This window comes from Lepidothrix coronata, unplaced genomic scaffold (assembly GCF_001604755.1).
Source record: "Lepidothrix coronata isolate B3197 unplaced genomic scaffold, Lepidothrix_coronata-1.0 Scaffold46, whole genome shotgun sequence".
In the NCBI taxonomy this organism is placed as follows: Eukaryota; Metazoa; Chordata; class Aves; order Passeriformes; family Pipridae; genus Lepidothrix; species Lepidothrix coronata.
In genome coordinates this window covers 1981479-2004996 of record NW_016690226.1, presented here as the reverse complement: position 1 = coordinate 2004996, position 23518 = coordinate 1981479, and the positions used below count along the sequence as shown (strand labels likewise).

Below are 23518 nucleotides of genomic sequence, written 5' to 3'. Positions count from 1 at the left end.
GATTTTAAGTTGAATTACGTTTGGCACCTTACAATCTCTCTGGTCAAACAAACACTTATTAGGAGAGCTACTATTACCTGGTTGTACTAAAAACACCCTAAAAATACTCTAAAGCCAACAGTGCCAACAATGCAAAAAACAGGGAAGTTCCCTTGCAGTAGAGTAAACATCAAACATCAAAAACTCTGCGCTAAAAAGTGAATCAAAGGGTCATGGAACCTTTCATGCAGCTTTTTAGACAGCAGTAAGGAACTGGTTTTGCCTAACAGCTGCAACAAAAAACTGTGTAATGAAGAAAAGAGTTGTGGGAGGAAAGGTATCATTTATAAAGTCAGTCTCAAATTTTGGCAGCCTCGCACACCTTTGCCAAGAATACTGGTCAGCATTTTGCTAGACTATAAGCACATGATTATAGAGCTAAATTTTATATTTGAACAAATGCAAGTCAAACGGATTTCTGAAAAACCAGAAGAGTATAAACAGTTTATTCTATGTGGTTGTCATACAGCTGAGAAGTTGCTTTCCGCTGAAAGTTATATGTGGACACGTACACAGAATGCCAGGTAACCACTAAAAAGCTGATTGAAAAGAAGTATAGTGATATAAGGTATGGAATTTGAAGGGGGGGCAGAGAAATACAGCCAAACAATACTGTATTCCAAGCCTTAACAATAACTTAATGTAAGGGATAACAATGGACCATCAGTGGAAGTTTAATTATTCATCGCCAAAACAAATCTGGGATTGAGCCAACGTCCTTCCTCTTTGGACTCTGAAGCAGTCACATTCCTCTCCAGGGCCACTGGCAATATGTGAACGTTGGGGCCAGTAAAGGCAGAGAGATACAGGGGTGAGTAATGGCTGTGTAAGACTCGTTTCTGAAGTGAATGCACACAAGCTGCCCGTGTGATGTTCGCTCTTTGAGCATGTTTCTTGGTGAACTAACTGCACCTTCACGGCTTTGAAACTGTCATTGGAGATGAATATGGCTGTGAAGCAGAGGAAGAGCCTTTACTCCTAGAGAAGTAATATCTAATAAAAAATGTCAAGGAAATGCTGTCAAGTGTCAATGAATGCTAGACAATATGTCCGCTAACAGATTCAGCAAGGAATGAGGCAGAATGCTCTGAATACTATTTTCTTTGTTTCAGGTTTTCTGTTTCACAGAACTGCTGACAGTGTCAGTATACAAGTGAATGTCTTCCTAGAGAAGGGACAAAACAGCCTCCTTGTAAACACGCTTCCTTTCCTGGAAGGTGAAAGCCTTCCTAAGCCTGTCCTAACACACCTACTTTCACAATGTTCAGCCAAGGAAGCAGGTTATCACTTGTTTGGAACATTGTAATGTTTTTTTATATTCTCACTTTTGATGCTTTCTGAGTCACCTCCATTTATCTGAAATTCCAGTCACCTCTCCCACAGATGTGGCATATACAGGTAAGTCGATGCTGTCAACAGAAGACTAGCACCTGGTTCTAACAAATTCTGACAGGCACACTGAATCACACTTGCCTGTCATTATCAGCTAAATGATTAAGTCCTTAGTGTGGAATGAGTACTTGGATGACAGAAAAGTCAGAGAAACCAGGTTTTTAGCTGGACTGTGGCATCTGCGCCTTGCCTTGCTTCCTTGCTTTGCATTCATCAAGATATTTACAGGATCATTTCAGTACTAGATTATGAAAATAATAAGACATACTCCAAAAGGATACATAAGGGTGGGGATACCCCGTGTTGCCAGGTACTTTCGGATGAGGCGCTCAGTACCATACCAGTTGAAACCTTTTGTTGCATACCCGATACGTGGAAGATGCACTGTTGCTGAGAAGGAGAGAATGGAGAGTGCACACTCTTGAGGAAAAGATACACATACAGAAAGCAATCTAGGTAAGGACTTCAAGCTACCCATCAAGAACAGAAGAAAGATTTTGGAGCAACATATCTGCTATGGAGATCTCACTCCTACTTTACTTCAGAAAAAACAGTAGAGGAGAGGTGGAAATTGGTCATCATCTTTAGGAGCAATCACACATGTAAGGATTCACTGTTCTACTGCACAGACACTTACCATTCCTTTTCTTGGCTGCCAAATAAATCTTCTTCAGGCCCTTTTCTAAAGCAGACAGCTTAATGCCAGACAAGTTGTTGGACCGATCCCGGTGCTGAGCTACAATCAAGGCCAACTAAGGGGAAAACACACAAAAAATTGAAATGGAGTCCATATACAGCACTAAGAGACACAGTGACAGCTGCTGGAAAACCGCATTACTAACTTATAGCTTTAATAAATGAGGAAAAGAACTAATTTTCTCTAATATTTAACTGCAACTTGGTCATGTTCAGTATTCAGTGCCAGTATTATTGGGAAAAAACCATAAGGTTCATGTCACACAATGTCAAAAACATATGGACAGAGCAACAAAAAAAAAGAGCTTCGCATTCTCACCAAGTCTCGTCCTTTTTTCCTTGATTTTTTATCATCAATAGGGAATAACAGGGTTCCTCCTAACTCCAGGTCTGTCCAGAAAACAAGAACAGGACAATAGGAAAAAATCAGTCCTGAAACAAGAGGAAAGCATCTCCCAAGAAATTAAAAAAATCAACAGGTCCCCCTTACTGCAAGGTGTGCAGTCCACACCAGCTGCAGTTAGCTCAAAACTGCTAATACATGCTCAAGAAAAGATTAGTGCCTGGAGGGAAGCAAAGGCTCAGCTGAGTACTGCCTGAGGTGGCTTTCATCCTTCTTGAAAGCACTGTGACAGAAGATGCAGTGCTCTGTCTTATACAGTGAAAAACCTGTGAATAATGTACAAGTTTGGCGTTTTTTTCCCTTTTTTATGACTTGCAACTTGGATTGGAATGATTAGTCCACACACAGAGTTCTCACACTCCAAACAAGTCAAGTTGAAGTACCCACTGAATTACTGCTTTCAGAGCTAGGGATGCACATATCTAGGAAGAAACATGAGTATCAAGGTGTCCAAGTACCTCACTCCTGCAACATAAGTGTGATTTAAGTTCTTTCAAGTATCTTGGCCTAAGGTCATGTTTTAATCTCTTACCTTTCATCTTTCCTGCCATCTCATATATTTTCCTTGGCTGATCAGAACGAGCTTCCAGAGCAGTAAATAAACCACCCCTTCCCCAGCGGCCAGAGTCATCTAGAATGAAGTGACAAGTTAGACTCCTTTTAGAAGTGAGCCTGAAGACCGTCCCTGCAGGAAAGGCACCTGCTCTATACACGAGACAAATGATTATCAAAACCAGGTATAGGAACCACATATGAACTGAAGTCAACCACTATTCAAGGGACCATCCTAAAGGATAAACCTCAGCCTTTGAGAAAAACATACTTGTCACAGTTTTCTGAAAAACTGCAGGAAGAATTCCTTCTTACTGTCCACTGAGAATGCTCAAACAAGCACTAACCATGGCATTGAGCATATAAGCCTGACAGCATCCTTACATACATACCTATAGGTGCATAGAGCATATATGTACTATGTCTCCAGCTTGGTGCCTTGGGCTTCCCACAACATGATGTTTGGTATTTGCAGCCTTTCACTTTTACTTGGCATTTCCACTTTAAACATGAGGTTTCATGCAGAGTTTAACATAAGCCAAAGCAGATTAAAATGTTCTGCTATAGCCCTGGTCAGAGAGTAGCTCCAACACTGCTTCAGGAGAAAGTCTGTAATGTGACTTTCTCTCCCTCAGCTTTAGTGTCTTAACAGAGGTCCTGAAGTTAGGAGACCAGCCTAGAGCCTCTGTACTGTCAGTGCTGAGAGACAAGCACTGAGAAACTGACCTTAGCCTCTGAAAGTGCCCGTTTCTCTCTGCTGACTGGATAAAGTAGACGATTTTCAGTATCTGAGTTTGAACCCTACAGCTTCCACAGAATAAACAAAAGGCCCTGCTCTCAGGAGGAACTGTTGTCACTTAGCCACAGATATAAAATTTCAAGCCATACAGGCACTTTTCAAGAGGCTCACCCATAAATCCAGAGAGGGGATGCAAAGACCCATGCACACCTTGCCACTACTTGTGTGGGTTATACATGATAAGAGTAGAGGCTGTATTGCCTCTGGACCACTTGAGATTACATCAGACTCAAATCCAAATGATTTCAGTGTGCATGGGAATCAGAAACTATTGAGCTAGTAGGGACAATTCACTCCCTTGTCCACCTCACCCAACAGCATTCCTGTTTTTCGTAAGTCCCACCTAGGCAATGGACAATGATGGCATCTTCCTCTTCTGCTTGGGGGTGGGTTACATCTCCCATGACATACTTGATATTGTTCTGGTCTGCATCTTTGTAATCTAAATCCACATCCAGCCCAACCTCATCCTCCTCAAACTCCCCCTCAGAGCCACTGTCTTCTGAAGGAAGGCAGGTGGGCGTGTAATGATTTGCCTCCCACCAGGCCATCCTGAAACAAAAACAAGAGAAGAGAATGTTAAATGAAAATCAAAGGGGGGGGGGCACACACCTTGGTTTAATTCATTGCAGTGAAACACAGGAGACCTAGAACTGCATTCCCTCTGCTCTCTCTCCCATTTTAGGCCAGAACAACATTTACCACAGTTCTTATCCATGATATAAAGAGCCACATGCCAAGGTGATAAGCCAATTGCAGGCATGGAAAAAGTGAGCATATGACAAAGGGCAAGGAGCTATTTTAGAGTGGTGAAAAGGAAGAACACCTGGGAAACAAGGAGGAGAAAGTTAAGACGTGCAAGAGAGTCACAGATATCAGAATAATACATAGGGGCCAACTGTGACATTTCAGAAAGCTTCTCCCAAAGGGTCATTGTACAGTCAGATATGGGGTTCTTATTCAGGCCACTATGACTCAAATTAGATGTAAAGTCAGGAAGGCTATTCAGGGGAAAAGAACCCTTCCTAGGGACTCAAACCATTTTTTCATCTTCATATCCCCATGTTATGCAGTTCAATCATACATATAGAAATATCCTAATATATGAAGTTAACTCTTTCATGAGGGTGACCTGCAACCATTCTGTCATCTTCTCCTCCCCTCATCCTCATCCCACCTGCAAGAGTGGATACAGAGCACGACTTATTTTCATCAATCGGACACACATTTCTAGACTATAGCACAACAGACATCAGTTTACAAGTAGTACAAACCATACTTTTTCTTGTGCTCTGCCTCCGCTTTTGCTGCCTTCTTTTCCTCCATGAGCCTTGCTCTCTTTGCTGCTGCTTCTTGGCGCTTTTTTGTCCTTGCCTCCAGTTCCTCTGCACTAAACAAGTGCTTCCTCCTGACTGACTGTTCCCGAAGGCCTGTGAGAAGGGCCTGGAGAAAGAAAGTAGCATCACAGAAACAAACTGCTCATCTTACAGCCACGCCTGGTGCCCGCCTTAACGTACGTACTTTCCCATTTGTTTTCTTGCCCACAAGTCTTAATCATCAGATCCCAACTGCCACATAACATGTGGTTTTGTGACCTGAGTTATCAGGATTGCTGAATTCTGGAGCCCTCAGATTCCAGAGCCAACTTTACTACATTGGCATCCAAATCTTTTAACATGCCTCCTGCAAGCTGCAGGTAAAGAGAGGAAACTGTCTTTTTCATTTTCCACAAGCAAATGAAAGAGCATCATGCGCCTTGTCATGTCTTCTGTCTTACATTTGTTTTGTTCCGGAGAGCTCTCCCTTCCTTACTGGTCTCTTCAAACAGTGTTTTCTGTAGATCCAAAAGCTGATCAAATGCTTTTTTGTCTTCTCTGCTGGGTTCTTTTGAATAATCTTTGCCTTCATACACGTACATGTGATCTTTAAAAAATAATTAAAAAGTGTAAAAAGGAACTAAAACCTGCTAACACCTAAAATGTACAGCAAGATAAACAAAATTTGGCTCCTCTATGACATTCTACCTTCAGCAGGAAAAGATCTTCACTCTCAAAATTTTTTGTATGACCAGTGTCAGCATCATGTAGAAATAAGAGAATCAAGATTTGCTTCCTTAGACCAAAGCTTTTAAGACATTTATGCTGTCAAAGAACCTTTCTTCCTTTTTTGTCAATTAACTATCTTAAGTTGTGGCTCTATTGCTGTTCTCTTTGGTCATTCCATCTCTGCCTGGAGCAAATCCATTTAGCTCTGCTATCTAGTTACAGGCAACTCTTGTAAAGGGACAGCAAACTTCTGCTTTTGAGCTCCCAAACAAAATAAAAGCACAGAACTCTGGCAGAGTTGCTGCTCATCAGGTGAGTTATTTTCTCAATACCTATTACACAGTGTGGCACCACTGCTCCTCTTTTAAGTTACCACCAGAAAATACCACTCGTTGCTAACTCCCAGCAAATAATTACTTGTTGCTGGCAACTGCTGCAGCATGGACTGTACCTAACCTGCAAGGCCACATTTCTACTTCAGTCACAGATATATACTTAAGTGCTACTGTGTACCCAGACAGAAATTCCGTCTTTCTCACCGGGACACCAGAATAGCAAAGTATTCTTAGAATTTATTTTCACATAGTATGGGGCTATGAAAAACGAACCAAAATTGTGTGACATTTGGACAAGAAAGCAGAGTTCTGAAGATAGAGTAGGTTTGTTCTAGTTGTTTAGACACCATGACTCTGCATTTCTTATCTCACATTTTGAAATTTTTTAAGGTCCTTTCAGCTTGTGATTTTCATGGCCAATAATCTTTTGTTTGGGGATAAATACAAAACACCTGCTACACAGCCTCTCCTTAAGTTACTGTTATATCTCTAAAACTGCATATCTATCCTAATGTTTCTCTGTGGGAAAAGCAGTAGCTGGAATATGAATATTTCCCCTTTTCTCATGAATTTCCATCTGAGGTCTTAAAACATTCATAGGAAGGAATTCAACTCCCTGCCACCAAAACTGGGCAATAATTGTTAATATTATCTTACAAAAAGGCAAATAAGGACACAAAAAAGAAGAAAAAAACCCAATAAAGACTCAGAAATAAAGTTTGTGGATAGGCCACAAACAAAATCCAAATCACTTACTTACAATTCTGCTTTTCTTCTTGTCTGAAAAATGCCACTCCTACCTGGGAAGCCTTCTCTACTACTAACATCCAAATGTTGTAGCTATTTAGAGTGTTAACTTACTCTCTGTATTCTCTTCTTCATTCTCTTCTTTACGTGGCAGCACAACGTCCATTACCCAGTTCCCTCCTTTTGTCTCTCCAAGGATGTTTTCCAGCTCCACATCCTGTATAGTACTCCCCTCAGAGGAGAGCAATTTATCCAAGCCAAATTTCAAGATTTCACTCAGCTTTAACAAACAGAAGGGGAAGTTCAGTATTATTATCTTGTAATTCCATGTCAATCCCAGTGTCTTGAACTTCTCAGGCTTAAATGCAAAGCATGTAGGAGTGGAGAAACCTAAGCTTTAAGTCTACCTGTCAAAATACTAATGCTTTAACATGCCTGGTTCTCCCAAAGCTTGATGGGACAAGCCCCTACAATGTATCTCTCTCAATCATAACTTAATCAGACTTGAATGGTCATTTTTCTTCAGGGCTAAATGACAGAACAGAACTCTACCGACTGCAGTCAAGCAGCTTTCTTCATAGCCAGAAAGACTTGGTTTTGCCCCAACCCTTCTAAAACAAAAGCTTAAATATCACAAAAATCCATGGGGAGAAAAATATCAGCATGGAATTTCCTATGGGCTCTGTTCCATTTCTCCCACAGAAACTATAATTGCTGAGATACATGCTGATGGGGCAGGGAGGGGAGGTGGAGGGGGAAAGGATACACTAAATGCAAATCTCTCCCAGGTTTAGCTGCTCACAGGGGATATATTCCCTTAAATGTCACTTTGCCTGAGGTTTTCGACCCAAGTTCTCAGCACAAACCTCAGCTTTCAGGTCAGAATTATAAATCATGCCCTGACTCATGAGGCCAAGAGGCCAACAGAAGGTTGACTGAATTTCAGACTAACAACCAAAAGCTGACTAGGTACTTGTTATCAGCTCTGTTTGCCAGAGAAAAGCTCTAGAGACAGATCAGTTCTAGAAACAATGAATCAGCTTCCACTTCAGACTTAGTATAATTAAAACCAAGTAAGACAAGGAAAGATTCTGTCTTCCCCTCTTCTCCAAGAAAAGACATCCTTTTCCAACAACGGATGTGCCTCAAAAATTGTCTTCAAACATCAGATCTTGTCTGGACCCAGGATGTCATTTTGGTTCTTACATACAAAAGCTGTCATGCCAATGCCCAGCTGTTTGGATAGGTTCATATCAGATGTAAATACGGAAACATGCTGGGACATTTCTGAGGTCGCTACTGGAGTCTAAATAACGGTATGGCTCTAGTTTACCTGTAATTCTGCTGCTCCTTGAGGCTTGGGTGCTCCCAGAGCAAACTGACCCCCTTCTACAACAGCATTTGTCAGACGGAGTTTAGAAGCAGCTCTTCGGTAGATTAGTTCTTCAATTGTATCTCGCCCAATCAAGCGGATAATCTTCACAGGCCTGGAAAAGTTTATGAAAATTCTTATTGTTTACTTTTTTTGGAGGTGCACTAAGCTATTTCCTTGCATGGAGCACTATTTCATCACCCACTCCCTTGGTAGGTTAAACACAGCAAGAACAAAATTAACAAAAATAATCAGCAGAAATGTAATGCTGATACAATTGTTTCTTGACATGGGAGAAATGCTCACTGCAAAAGTGCAGGCAAACCTCCAGCCTCCATTTCCTACTCCAAATTTACAAAGCTCCCACCCTAGACACATGACGAGAACGAGACTGCATGAGGCTGCAACTGAAAAATGAAGATATACAATCCTCTCTGCTCTCCTTTGATCTTCAGTCTATTGTATGTTAACCTTCCATTGACAAGGGATAGGGAAAGTAATACTGAGAGACCAAGAGAGTCAGCAACCAAACTAGAAGTAGTGACGTTTCTCACTTGTGCTGCCCAATTCGGTGAGCTCTTGCTATTGCTTGCAAGTCATTTTGCGGGTTAAAATCACTATCAGTAAAAATAACTGTATCTGCTGCTGTCAGATTCATGCCAACTCCACCTACAAACAAAAGAAGATGGTCACAAAATATGTTAGCAAAATTAAGGAGAATTTATGCTGTGCAAAGTTCTGTCAGATCTGATCAACTGTATCTAATTCAATCCATCTCTCAACCCCAAATCTAAGTCTCATAAGGATCTAAAAGGATGGGTAAGCCTTCCATTTCCAGCTTCCAGTTTTCTGCAACAGCCCAAAACCACGCTGTACTGTGCAATATAATCAAATGTAATCAAAAAAGATAGAGTGCAAGTGAATCAATGCAAAGGGTCAAGACTGTCAAGACTGAAGAACATAGACATATTCTTCGGCTGGCAGGCAGATTATCCCAGCAAGGACAGGCTTCCCTGAGGCCACAAGGGACTGCCCAAGTTGTGACTTGGCTGCACCTCAGAAGCAGCTGGTAAATACACCACTGAAACACTGGCAAACACCAGGTCCAAATACACAATAACCAGAGCCTAAGTATTTATATGACTTAGAGGTTTTGAGGTTAGAGCTTGGGCCTTCATGGAATGAAAAGTAAAAAACCCACAGTGAATTCTACATTTTTAAATACCTACTATTGTGGCCACATATTGTAGTTAAAGAGGGGACAGCCTGCTGCCTTACATTTTTCCCAGCTCATGGTAAGACATCTTCACTGTAATCAGAACATCCCTGCAAGTGAACACAGTCATGCACCAGATAACCTCTGTCCATAATGTAACAGCAATGTGTAACTGTTAGCACACCTGTTCCCAATGCTTTGGCCAGACATGGCAATGTGCAGTAGTAAGTCTGGCTGACATGGGCAGGGAGAGTTCAGGCACTGTGGTGAGAGACACACATACTCCCAACATCTAGCATTAGGTACTTCTCTTCGGTCTCCCTGTGTATACTCTCAATGCACTGTGGTAATATTGGAGCCAGGCTCATCCACAAAAGTCTAAGCAGAAGCCCAAAGGAAGACTTAGTTCCAGTTGGATATTTGAGATCAAGCAGTGTGGATGCCTTCTCTGGAGACAAGCAGAAGCCTGGCTCTGCACTTGCCTGAACAGAGAGACAGTGAACTTTGAAAAGGTGTAGAAAACCCTGATCTGCCCAAGGACCAAAGAGGGGAGGAAGCAGTCCCACAGAGTTCTTTGCAATCTCAGGATAGCAAAAGGCTCTTGTTTGAGTCTGTCTGCCAGCTAGACAGCATGTCCATGTTCAGCAAACTTGAGAAGCAATTCCACCAGCTTACTTAAAGGAAGTCTGTTCCTGCCTAAGTTCTGGCGCTTGCAGAAATAAAATGCTAGTGAGATTCCTTAAGCTCAAACTGGCACAGAGACAGTCATTATGGGACTTGGAATAACATAAACTCAAGAGGCTGCAATATGAAAAGTATCTTGGCATCAGCTGCCAAAAAGAAAGCACAGAAACCAGATGTCCTAGATGAGAGACCCAAGTTCAGGATATGTCCTGTCTCCCTCAAAAATCCCCCACATGAACAGACTCTGTGGGATTCAGAACTCCCTGAAATCTTGCCAGAGAGAGAAAAGGTAGAGTGCAGAAGCAAGATGGTTTGTTTGTCTCTCCTTACTTACCTGCTCTGGTGCTCAACAGGAAGATAAAGATGGGCTGTTGACCAAAGTTCTTAATGGCAAGGTGTCTCTCTTCACCCCTAACAGAGCCGTCCAGCCGCTCGTAGCTGTAGCCTTTTCAAACAAGCAACATGGATATTTCTGAAATTCCATCTATGCTCTTACTCTCTTACCTCATTCTCTATTGTCTCACTGCTGTTCTGAATCGTTTCACGCCAAATCCTCCTGCCTTGGTTCTCATTTTATTGCCTTCAACTCCATTTTTTTCCAGTTAAACCTGGTATAAATTGAAGTAGTGACCCTGACTTCCAGACTGACTGGTAATTTAGCTGAGTCTGAAGCAGAGACTCTCAGCATTTAATTTACTGCTTGGAAACACAACAGGAAAATTCAGAGCCCAAGTAAAAGAACATTAGCAAACAGTCCCATTTCATACTATGTTGTGCTGGCTGTTGGCCCCACAAAACAGGCCAACAACCATCAGATCCTTCTTATCCAAACTCCCACGACTTTCAATGTGTGCTTTCCTGTTAGCAAGCAGTATGGGATATGGCACTACATTTGGCTTTATCCTACATTATTAGTCATCCAAAACCATAAACACCAAACAAAAGCCTCTTTCATGGGAAATCCTAAGTAGGCATGAAGCCATGTGGATTGAAACAAAAGAAAATGTCCCAAGAACACATTGCTAATCTTGCCAAAAATGGTCTGATCCAACCTGCCCTCACAGACATGTTGGGGCCCCACTGTCAACAACTGTTTTAATCAAAAACTAATTTCCTGGTACAAATGTAGCTCAATTTGTGTTTTATGCTGGACAAACTGAATCTAGAGCAAGCCTATTGCCTTTACTGCAATTACTTCAGGACTCAGGTACACAATTGAACACAGGTATATAATGAAACATCGCTACCCTGCCATTTGTTAGCTCCATTTTACTGAGGAACAAAAGCTGAAACTACTTTGAAGAACAGCGTTTAACTATCAGCTCATTTCAAGCAGCAACACAGCAAAGACCTGAATTCAAGATCCTTTGACTCACAGAGCTATTCACAGAGCAAGAATATGGTTTCTAACTACTGAGAAGCAATAAATCCTCATCACATTTCTTTCTCCATCCTGGGCACATCGATCAAAATCAGAGGAACAATATATGACAGAGATCATTAAGATAAGCCCTCTCCTATCAAAGTGTGCAGAACATACCTCTATAGTCCATGTAGTCTTGGAGGATATCAAGCAGTTGAGTCATCTGAGAAAAGAGCAAGACACGGTGGCCACTGGAAGAAGAACATGAGACACTCAACATACAGTGACAGCATTTCACAGTGTGGTAGAGGGGTTACAAGAGCTTAACCAGTCACTGTTAGTCACTGTTACACAGCAAGGCCTCATCACCTCTGCACACTCAGCCTCCCAGAATCATGGCCTATTCCGTCACCACATTTTCAGCCCCACATCCAAGTGCAATCAGTGAGCTCCATCTGCCATCATCAGTTGCCCTGTCTAGAGTGTTGAATCACAGACAAGTAACGAGGCCCTGGCACAGCTCTGCTTCTGGCTGGATATATCCTGGTGAAGATCCAAAGGAGTCTGAGTAAAAGGATCCTCGGCTTCAACTTAGCATGACGAGGTCTTCCTCACCACATGACTGCTCTCAAATCACACACTACAATGAATCTGAAATGCTGGGAAAATGCGATATCAGCATCTCTGTGACAGTAAAGCATTTTCTCCTCCAGTAAATGACCCTCAAAGATTAAACTACGTACAAATGTTTGTGAGAAATCAACTCTTCTCCCTCCCAGCCCTACACCTCAGACTGTGTTTAAATGAGACTTCACTGTAGAGCAGAACATGGGCATTTTCAAGTCCAGAACCTGCACAGGGCTGGTACTGTGGCAAAGACATTCAAGGCTGAGGCACCCACTCACAAGGTGATATACAGCAGAAGGACAAAGACCTTCACAACCACAACAGAACTTGCCCAGGTCTGTTGGAGCTCTGTCCCTTGGAAGTAGTCAAAGGGAAATCACAGCCCAGTTAAGAGAGAAGACAGAATTTATATCATGCAGGAGGCATTGTTTCACAGACTGCACAAGAATGCAAATCACAGTTTGATTTGCCACCCATCTAAGAGGTGGAGGAAAACACACAAAGTCTTTGGGTTCTATGTTCTGAACTCACCAGAGTGCAACACAAGGACTTCTGAATGTCAATCCCAAAGCTGAAGTTTCAGCTTATTCTTGTGTTTTTCTTTTTCACATTTGCTATGGATTCTGCCTTCTGGTATAACACAAGCATGCCAGCACAAAGAAACTCGACCGATGCATTGGAAAGCACTCTCGGGAAACCCACAGTCAAACCAGAAATGCTGAATACTCAGTCACATCATTATTATCCCAGGTTCTCAAATATGGTAAATATGAGAACATGTGAGAGAGTTAGTGAAGTGTTTTGAGAAATGTTTAAAAGCAAGCTACACAAATCATCGAGGTTCCTCTATATTCTCCAATGCAGCTCCTGATGCTGAAATTACTTCTTTCAGGTAATCAGTAACATGCAATGAATAGAGCAGTGCTAGTGTTTTGATGAATATCTGCTCCATCTATGGCTAAATAAGGTAGTTTGCCTTCCCAGTTTATCTCTTTTCCCTATGTCAACCCCACCCTGACATGACATACCCAGCATACAAAAATGAAAGGAGTTTATCCAACAAACACATCTTGCCACTGGCTTCAACAATATGCTCTCCAATCTCAAAGGGTTCTGGTTCAACACCTGGAACAGAAAGGAGTTTCAAAAGCAGACCTAATACCATGCAAATAACAACTCTGTGGTCAACCTCAGTGTGTCTGCAGTGCCACTGTTGCCAAACAGAGCCCCATGATGCTTGATTGAGAAGTGATGATCCTTCTCTGTCCGTAAACAACACCTTCAGTAGTTCACAAAGCATTGTGATTTCTTTGTTTAGGTGAGAAAAGACACACAAGTGGAGAGCTGCAGTTAGAAACTCAGACTTCACAGAGTGTCCTACTTTATTCCTCATTATTGATGAACTGTCATGTGTTGGAAGTGGTTGCAAAATCACAGCTGCTACTGATTCAAGTACAAGATTGTTTATGACTTGCTTGTTCTGAGCATTACACTGCCAAGCAGTAATAGAAAACCACCATGTAAATCCAAGTTATTTTTTTCTGTTTCAAGAGGGAGAACAGGGCCTTCTTACCATTGAAAAGGTACGGGTGGGCAACACACTTCCGAAGCTGAACTAAGACATTCTGAAGTGTAACCTTTCTTCCTGTTTCATTTTCAAATGCATCTGGAAAAAAAGAGCACAGAAAAGGAATGGAGCAGGGAACCCCGTGCTCCATTAATGGGTTTGACTGGGAATGTCTGGGTCCTGAGCACTGCTCTGAAGTGCTTCAGCACTGGAGTATCTCTCTCTGCATATCATATCTGCATTTGAATTTCCCATCTCAAGACTAATACATCTGTTTTCATGGACCAAATAAAATTTCCTTCACATTTTTTGGAGAAGCCTCTAGAAATAATATCCTGATGAAAACTACTCTGTCGTGTCAGATTCACTGAAGTGCTGGACTTCCTGGTTAAGGTCAGTGTAATTTCTCTAAGAGTGAATCATCAAAAATAGTGAAAAAAATCTGGTGCAGTTCATTTGAATTTAAAAAAAAAAAAAAGTGAAACACCACAGTCAAGATCTCCTGGGCAACCAGGAAGTTAAGAAGAATTGCATTTTTCTGAGAAGAAGAAAATACATGTACATATGTTGACTACAGAAGATGACGGTTCAGATTTCCTGTTGGTGCTCATGTAAAGTGCTAGGCCTAGAAGAACACAGGATCTCCAACTCCCCAGTTTTACTTCCCCTATGACACAGAAGCAGTGGCAAGCCATATGATGTTGTAGTAGTTGCATTGTCTACGTAGCCCTGTGGTTTCCCAAAAAACTCATAACTGCATCCAGTAGGTTGAAATTTGCTTTATGGCATCTGTGCTACTATTGGAAAATTCAGAGAGATCCACAGATCCAAAATTTCTCATACTACCCTTTTGTTTGAATACAAAAACGTGCAATAGGAGCAGCTTACCTCATGGTAAGTATTTTTAATTACAGACTTGCCCAAAGCAGATCCTCAAGCTGACCCTTCCTAGCTCTGCAATACCTGAGCAATAGATCCATATGTCTCTTATTTTATCACAAGCTAAAACCACAAATCAAGCAGCCTCAAACAATAAATTTGGCATATTTATGCTGTACATATTCTGCAGGCCAGAGTAACTTCTCTGCAACAGAGCATGCATTTACAAAAGGCATTACTTTTGGTTTTAAAAATAATTGACAGAATTCAAAATCCTCAGTTACCTAGATCTTTTGTCAAAATGGCCTTGTAGTACTTCTTCTGCAGAGCCGACATTCCGTGGTACAGAACCACTTCCACCTTCTTTGGCAGTTCTGCAGCCACCTCAGATTTGACTCTCCGGAGCAAAAATGGCTGCAGAAGACTGTGCAATTCTTTGGCTACGCAGAGGCAGGGAAGAGAAAGAAAAAAAAAAAGAGGAGATTACTCTGTTAAAGGTAAAGAGTTTATACAGTACCTTCACAACTACACTTCCAAAATAAATGATTAAGGAATCTCACAACTATTAGTGAAATTTTTCAAGCCACATTTTACAAATAGCGAATAGTGTTTCAGCTGCATACCTGAAACACTTAGGAGCCACATTAAGGGAGCTCTTGCTTTAAAGGTAATTATTAGTTTTTGTGCCTTTGTCTTAAAGCTAGTCAGCATTAAAAGAAGGCAAATAAAGAAGACACAACACCCTTGTTTTCTAGTCAAGAGAATGGCTTCAACTGGTTCTGATTGAAGTACAATGTTGCTTATTACTGACCCGGCTCACTCTCCTTTTCAATTGCTTGGTAATACTCAACAAACTCTTTCACTTGTTCCTTAGGAAAGATGTCAGGCTCAATAAGGCTGAGTAAGGAATACAGCTCCTGGAGGCTGTTCTGGACTGGAGTGCCTGTGAGTAGCAGGCTGAAGCCTACTGAGAACTGAAAGAACCAGCAATAAAACAAAATAATTAGGAGAAAATATCTGTAATGACAAATCAGTTAATACACAACTCACCCACACCACTCTTAAGCTTAACCTAAAGACAAGAGGCAGCAGAGAACTGCTGGCAGAACACTGAAAAGGTCTGCCAAAATCATCCAAACATAAGGTATGGTGTGACTGTCAGACAGCTCCAAACTGACTAGGATGGCACCAGTGCAAGGAAGTCAGTGTAAGCAAAATAAGAACAAAGTGCAAAACCAGCTCCATTAAAATTCTCCGATCCATGCACTCTACAGTCTAATACTCAGTGCTTGGTAATGAGAGATAACTGGGAAATGCTCTTGGGATAGGACAGTGAAATGAAACTGCCTAAGTTCCACTTCTATTTACTGGCTAACTTTGACAAACACAGCAACATTATCTGGTCCATGTTGCTTACAGTAATCCCTGTAAAGAGACTTGGAGAACATGGTTACCTTTGGAAAAACAAATTTATCTCAAGCTTGGTAATAGAAAATACGTTAGGAGGAGAGCTAAGGTGAATCATGTCTATTTTTTTGTGACTATAATGAAAGTTCTTGAATTACAGACATTATGGACAATATGTTCAGAAGGTATAAAACTTTCAGTTATTTAATAAAAACACCTATTTTCCAAGGTATATTGTAGTACATTGGGGCTGATGGCAGTGCAAACCTAATTCCCATGTTTCACTGCCATGACAAGAAATGCAGCCTTCACTCAGGCATTCGTTGTACTCTGGCAGGGTGCTTTGGGAGCTGGAGCAATTCTCCTGCTTTCAATAAACAAGGGACAGTGGAAGTCAGTAGTTCCTAACGTACTAGGCAAGGGTTCCTTCACCCTCCCAGAGCTGGAGATAGCCTCTTGTTGCTTTACATTGTCTTAGGTCAGCCAGACTTCTACTACTTCAGAAATACAGCTGTGGTTAAGTTGTTTTACATTTTTAAGTCTTTCAAATGAATCAGAATGAGAGAGAAGCTCTGAATACTGCCCACCTCCAGGCAAAGCCAACAAGATAGGCCTTTATCTCTCTGCTACTAAATATGGGAATCTGTTCACCAGCTCTGACAGAAACTAGTTGTGGGCCAGAGCTCAATAAATACTCAGAGAAACAAACAGAGAATCTGTATGCTATACTGAAGGGAAAAAGTCTTAATACACTAGAAGATAGATTACTTACTTTACCTCAGAAAGTGTCTTGTAAAGCAGAGAGCTCTGATTTTTCAGTCTGTGAGCTTCATCTACAACCAAGGCAGCCCAGTTAAAGCTGAACAAACACAATACAGTAACTTCAGTTAGGGGCTGACCATTCATTCTTGTAAGTACAGAAAGACTGAAATAAGTGGTGCCTCTGCTTGGCTGAACTTGAGGTGGTCCCACCCCATGAACAACAAGCAAACATCACAAGTGGGGTGGGAGGAATTCACAGGTACTTCTTTTGAAGAGCCAAAACAGCTTCTTAACTATAGCCCAGATGAGTTTTTCTGAAATCAAAACTAAACACATTCACTTGAATTTGTTGCTTCTCACTCCACCCCCACTGCCATAGGAAAATGACATAAGCATAAATTAGTCAAAAATTCAAGGAAGCCTATGATTTGGAAAAAGAAACATGAAACTAGGCCCTAGCACTTGTGCAAAAACCCAACAACTATCGTGAGGCAGTGGTGGAAGAGTGATTACAAGTCTTTTGCAAATCACCCAAGGGTGACAACTTATTCTAGGCTCACACAGCTCTCTATGCAGTGCCTCCTCAAGCAGGCTGCAGAATCACTGGTGATCTAGCAGACCCACTAGGCTTAATACAAACTCCACATCTTTTCAGGCCTCAGTGTTTGTGCCTCCTTATCACTAGGGTTTCAACTCCCACATCACAGAGTAATTTCCACACAGTCAAGTCTGGCTGATGGGTAGGCAGGGTAGGGAAAGCATGACCCTCCAGCTTTTCTTACCCATACGCTTCTCTTCCCAGTGGAATACAATGTCTGAAATCACAGTGACCTACATTCTCCCCACTGCCTTTCTGTTTGCCTTGATTTCCCTCTTTGCTATGTAAGAGTGATTCTCCACTGCCTTCTGTCAGTCAAATGTCATTACTCTTATTCTATGGGCTCAGGAGCTGAACTGCAGAAGGGACACTGCCTTGTGAAGCATTGCAGAAGCTCATGTGCAGAGCAGAGTCTGATCTCTCATGTATTACATTAGAGCACAGCTCTTGCTCAACTCATTTGTGCTGCTACACTGCTCATAAGCAGTAGTGGTGGTGAGACATATGATAACTTTGACTCACTTTTACAAAGTGCTCCAAGTGCTCCTGCACAGGACAAGGTACAAATGATTAGCAACTACTTTTTTCAGAAGGAAGACCAGAGGGAAAACCCCCCAAATTTGAGTGATAAGGCTTTGATGTTATGTGTTAGCTTTAGAAGTATGAAATTACACTGGAGATGAGATTTTTGTGATATTAAGCCTAGCTACTTGCTCTCCCTGGGTACTACATACCATGGCTAAACTGCAAAATAAACAGAATCAGATACAGCAATGATATGAAACTGTAAAGACAATATGGTCATGGCTACCTTTCATTAGGCCTGGCTTCTACCATCCAGCACAACCTGCCACTTCCAGCAGGCCAAGGACAGGTGCTTTGCTGAAAGACAACAGGGTGCCCACTGCAGGCCTGACTAGTCCTGTCAGACCCAAAATTGTGTCAGTGGGGGCTACTGGATTTCTGCTGCTACAAAGATACTGAGCTATCCATGATATATAGCTGTCCCCAGCATTCATCACAGCATTTACCATCATTGCAAGGCATTGGTGCTACTACTAAAATTCCTCCCCATTTCAAGTGCAGACTTCTGCAAAATTCTGCGTGACTGTGACAATACCTCCTACAGGCTGAATTTCAGCTGAATAATCAGTCTTGGCAGAAAGCATAATGCTCCAGAAGCCCTCTACATTTCTGACTGCTGGCAAGAGGCAATAAACTTCAGGATATGGTATTAGCACATGATCACTGTAGTATAATGCAGGTCAGTTTCTGTGAATTTTCAAGGAATACCTTTAAAACCTGAAGCTCTTGAAGATCTCCTTGTTCTAAAGATCAGTCTTCTGGACTGATACTTCAGGTAGTGCTATACGTCATTATGTATTATTATTTTGAGTTAACAGGCTTGAAAACTGTCCTTGGGGGAAGTTCACATACACCTTAGCTGACATTAAAGATTCTTCACTGAAAGTTGGAGAAGGCAAAGCTCTAATCACAAGCAAAGAACATCCTTGGCTCTTGTGAAACAAGCACAGGATCTCACACATACAAACATACATTTAAGAAATCACTGACAGATATGCAGATTTAAATTTGAAAAAATTAAAACCAAACTCACGATTTTAGAAATGCTGCATCTTTCAGGCAAATCTGCAATTAAAGAAAACGAACCATGATTTATGATTTAAGTAAACACACCAGTTAAGAAACAGAGCATCTTTTTGTCTACTTGCAAACCATGGTGAAATGGAGCAGAGTGGAATGAAGGCACTCACTACTTGAGGAAAATAATGTGACAGTTACATGGCACCTTCAGCATGTTGTAGTTTAACACCGGTCATTAAATAAGCACCACACAACTGCTCACTCACACTCTCCCTGGGGGAGAGGGGAAGAGAACTGGAATGGTAAAGAAGAAAAAACTTGAGCCCTCCTTTCAAGTGACAAAGTTATCACGTACCTCGTACGTTGTCAAGAGTGCATGGAAGTGAGAGTTCTCCTTCAGGTTCTGCTGCAGTTTGGGTCGCTCTTCCTTGTTGCCTATGTACGTTGTGAAAGAAAGACCTGGAGCCAACCTGTTGTTAACAGAGAGGAAAACCAGTGAGCCCAGCTAAGTATTTCCACGTGTTTTTGACCTGGCCCCAATTATAAAACATAGCTACTGCACAGATGAGAACTCCTATCCAAACACCCCACCATCCTGTGAGATGTGCCTGGACCTCAGCTTTTGAACCTCACTCCTTCATGATTAATTTGCATCTCAGGTTGGCACCTCAGCTGCTGGTTCCGGTTTGGACAAGTCTCAAGTAAAACTGCATTCTCCTAGGTAATGAGTCCAAAGTAGACAACTGAAAACCAGTCTCATGGCCCATCTGCTATTGAGAATTGAAAAAAGATCATGAGAAGCAGGTGAATGAATACAGTTTGCCCAGCTGAGACCAAAGAACTGGCCTAAAACAAGCAATGTCTGCAGCAAACAGGTCCAAACAGGGCCTCAAAAATATATTCTCTTAGTCAAAATGCAGATAAACCCAGTTCCACGGAGAAAGAGTTGGGACCATAAAATTCTTCCTCATTTAATCCCCCCACTGTTCTTTACTTGATATTACTGCTGGATAGCCGTTCACTGCTGTCTCTGAAGGGATGCACTTTCTCCCAACTATTTCACCCGAAAGTCTATCCAAATCAGGCCAGCTCACTTCAGAATGTAACCTGGGTGACTTCAGATGCTGAGAGCCAGCATTGCCCCATGGCCCATACACAGACTTCTGTTCTAATCTTTGACTTCCTGCCCTTTTAAAAGGAATCTTTGGGTTCCAGACATAAAATGTGCATATTCCAGGCACAGCAGATATGCCACCAGCACGGTCACTGCACCCCAGTGAAGACAGGCTGCATGCACATATGTAATGTATTTTGCGTGCACACGTGAGCATGCCCCCCAACTTGGGTCTTACCTTTCATCAAACAGAATCCTGGCTGTCTTCAGCAGATTTTGCCTAAGAGAGGCTGAGCATGGAGGGTTACAAATCAATAACAAGCAAGGAGCTAGTGGAGGCATTTGGACTGTAAGTCAGCCAATATTATAGGATGGATGAATTCATGTATACCACAGCATGGTAAAGACTATGCATTAACTGCATAGTCTGCATTGATTAGTTGGTTTAGTAGCAGCTTCTCTTTTTATTTTTTATCCCTTTGAAAGGATAAAAAGAAAGTGTTGGAGTGAGCACATTTGAAAACAATCTTTGTAACTTGCTGAGCAAGACTATAATGAGCCAGACAACTGTTGAAACTTACCTCTCCAATTCCTCCTTCCAGTTGCTCAGAACAGACAGAGGACAAAGTATCAGAAATCTCTCTCTGTTGGTTAATTTTTTTGTCAAATAAAGAAGTAGTGAAATAGTCTAAAAGGCAAAAAAAATATTTTTTTTATAACAAGGGAAGAGTGCAACCCGATAGCTTGAATCTATATAAGCTGTCTCCTTGTTGAGCTTTGCAGCTAGTTCCCACAGGTTCTGTAGCACAAAGCAAAGTTAACAGAATATCAAGTGGGATCCACAATCAATGACAAAAAGGCTTACATCAGGCCTCAATACATGACCTCGATATATGAAGCCCCTTTCCAAAACCTTTTTCCCACAGTCACAAAACAGATCTGCCATGCATCACTTTCTAAAACTACCGGTTTGTTATTTAAGACCCACTGAACAAAACCAGCTGAACCAAAGCACAAACAATCATTTTCCAACAAAACTTAAACCCATTGAAAAACTTATCAAAAAAAGAAATCCAAAAAACTCAGAAAAAAATGACACCAATAAATTTTAATTCATGTGTTGATGAACTCAAATATCATCTTGGTACAGGTGCATCAAAAGGACACAATTTTCCCTGTAGTGGATGTGCACTGTGCCTTCAACTCTGGGCACTATGAGGTGTTTGTATAAAATGACCACTCATCTTTTTACAAAACCCTGAAACCTCTTTGAAGTGTTACTCAGGACTTAACTCAGGACTTGTTTTAAATGGTTAAGGAATGAAAAAGACAATGAACTCTCTTGTTTGAGTATGGAATTCAGAATGGGACTGCTTAACTGACCAGTCATTAGGGTGCTTTTCCTTTTTCATTCTGCAGAAACACTGGGCTAAAAAAAAAAAAACTTAAGCAAAGATCATTTTCCAGAAGAAGAAGCAGACACACCTGACAAGTCTTCCCAAGACCCATCTCATCACCCAGGATACAGCCATGCTGGACTTCACAGCATTGTACCAGCCAGTTTACACCTTCTACTTGATAGGGACGAAGCTTAATGCCTGGGAATAAAAGTGATTTGTTACATTTACACAGTCATCCAATACACTATACACAGTTATACCTTGAAGCTACTAGAAACAGGTCCTGCCCAGAGCAGACCTTCCCAAACATCTGCCTTAAAGGAAATGCACCCTTCTAGAGAGCAGACACCAGTGTTTAAAGCAATTCTGTTAAATTAAACCCTATTCAGGAACGTGTACACACAAAAATGCCCCAAGTCATTACAAAGGCCTGCAACAGGAACCTGATCTAATAATTAGGCTGCTACTTTTCATTCCTAAAAGACAGCTTGATTTTCAGCTCCAGCCACTCTTAAATACCTACTTAAATACTAGATCCAGGGTCACGCTTCAGGCTACTGGAAATGTTTGTAACAATCTAGCACTGTACAATAATAATTTCTCAACACTTTCCAGCTTTCCTGCACTTAAGTTAGGGCAGACCTCAATTGTAGGTCACTTTAGGTACTACCACCCTTGCAATCTTTATTATGGGGCACAATATGTTAAAACAAGCACAAAACAAGTCACGTAGAACTCTTCAAGATCTCTTCAAGACTCGAGTGCTGGGTATTGTGCCATTGTGGCCCTTTCCTCTCTGGGAAGATGTGCACGCTGAGTGCATGAGGCAGCTCAGCAGCCCGCAGGATACACAAACCCAAACTGGCATGGGGATTGAGACAGACACTCTCTGCAGCTAAGGAAAATGTGCAGGAGGGATGGATAGCCCAGGCATTCCTCTTTAATATCTTACCCTTCAGGCAGTGGAAAGCATTTTCATTCATGCTCACCATCAGCCCATTTCAAGGTCGCTGAACAGGGCAACCCCTGTTGATCTCGTCCCGAAGCACAGAGCTGTCTAAGACTGTGCTGAGGCACTGGAGGAGTTAAAACCGGGCTAAGCCCCTGGCCACAGCGCCGAAGAGGGTGTGACTGCAGCAGCTGGGGAAGGCTCGAAAGGAGCGAGCGTGGCAGCAATGCCACCTCACTTTATTTACACATTTATTTATTTCAGGCCTGGGGGCTGTTAGCACAGAGCCCAGACCAGTACAGCTGAGAGAACTGGGATTGTTCAGCCCGGAAAAGAGAAGGCTGCAGGGTGACCCAATTGCAGCCTTTCAGTACCCAAAGGGAACTTACAGGAAAATTCGGGCAAATCTGTGTACAAGAGCATGTAGTGACAGGACAAGAGGGAGCTGGTTCAAATTGAAAGAGAATAGGTTTAGATTAGGTATTAGGAAATTGTTTTTTACAGTGAAAGTGGCGAGGCACTGGAACAGGTTGCCCAAAGAAGCTGTGGGTGCCCCATCCCTGGAGGTGTTCAAGGCCAGGCTGGATGGGGCTCTGAGCAACCTGGTGTAGCTGAAGGTGTCCTTGCCCACGACAAGGGAGTTGGAACGAGATGATCTTCAAGGTCTGTTTCCAACCCAAACCATTCCATAGTTCTGAGCTGAGCAGCACCAGGCAGCGCTGGGCCTCTCCGCCGCCTCCCGCCATCGTCTGACAGCACCAGCCCAGCGCTCCCTCCCCACCCCTTCCCCCGGGCATCCCGCTGACCTGTCAGACCCCACTGGGACACGTCCGCCTCCTGCACGCCCGGGCCCCCCGGCGGGGCCCTGCCGGAGCGCCGAAGCGCCCGTAAGAAGCGGGACATGGCGGGACACAGGCACCGGCACCACGGCGCGGTTCCCGCCTCCTCCCCGCGGCCGGGGGCGGGG

At 42.3% G+C, this 23518-nt stretch overlaps 1 protein-coding gene across 2 annotated transcripts; it reads right to left on the bottom strand.

Moving 5' to 3' along the window:
* Nucleotides 1-469: 469 nt before the first annotated feature.
* On the bottom strand, nt 470-23504 carry CHD1L (chromodomain helicase DNA binding protein 1 like). 2 transcript variants are annotated; one of them, XM_017814761.1, is made up of 23 exons: nt 23358-23504; nt 21688-21800; nt 20784-20890; nt 19444-19558; nt 19102-19133; nt 16901-16982; nt 15528-15690; nt 15001-15156; nt 13844-13936; nt 13299-13395; nt 11821-11894; nt 10615-10725; nt 8935-9049; nt 8342-8495; nt 7123-7288; nt 5659-5804; nt 5161-5324; nt 4225-4433; nt 3063-3161; nt 2447-2517; nt 2069-2183; nt 1713-1821; nt 470-1032 (listed from the first exon to the last, which is right to left on the bottom strand). In XM_017814761.1, exons 1-23 carry the CDS (start codon nt 23452-23454, stop codon nt 954-956), a joined length of 2667 nt encoding a protein of 888 aa, XP_017670250.1. In that variant the 5' UTR covers nt 23455-23504; the 3' UTR covers nt 470-953. The 2 variants fall into 2 exon arrangements, with proteins under 2 accessions (XP_017670250.1, XP_017670251.1); XM_017814762.1 differs by having other exon boundaries at nt 470-1025.
* Between the last annotated feature and the right edge of the window lie 14 nt (nt 23505-23518).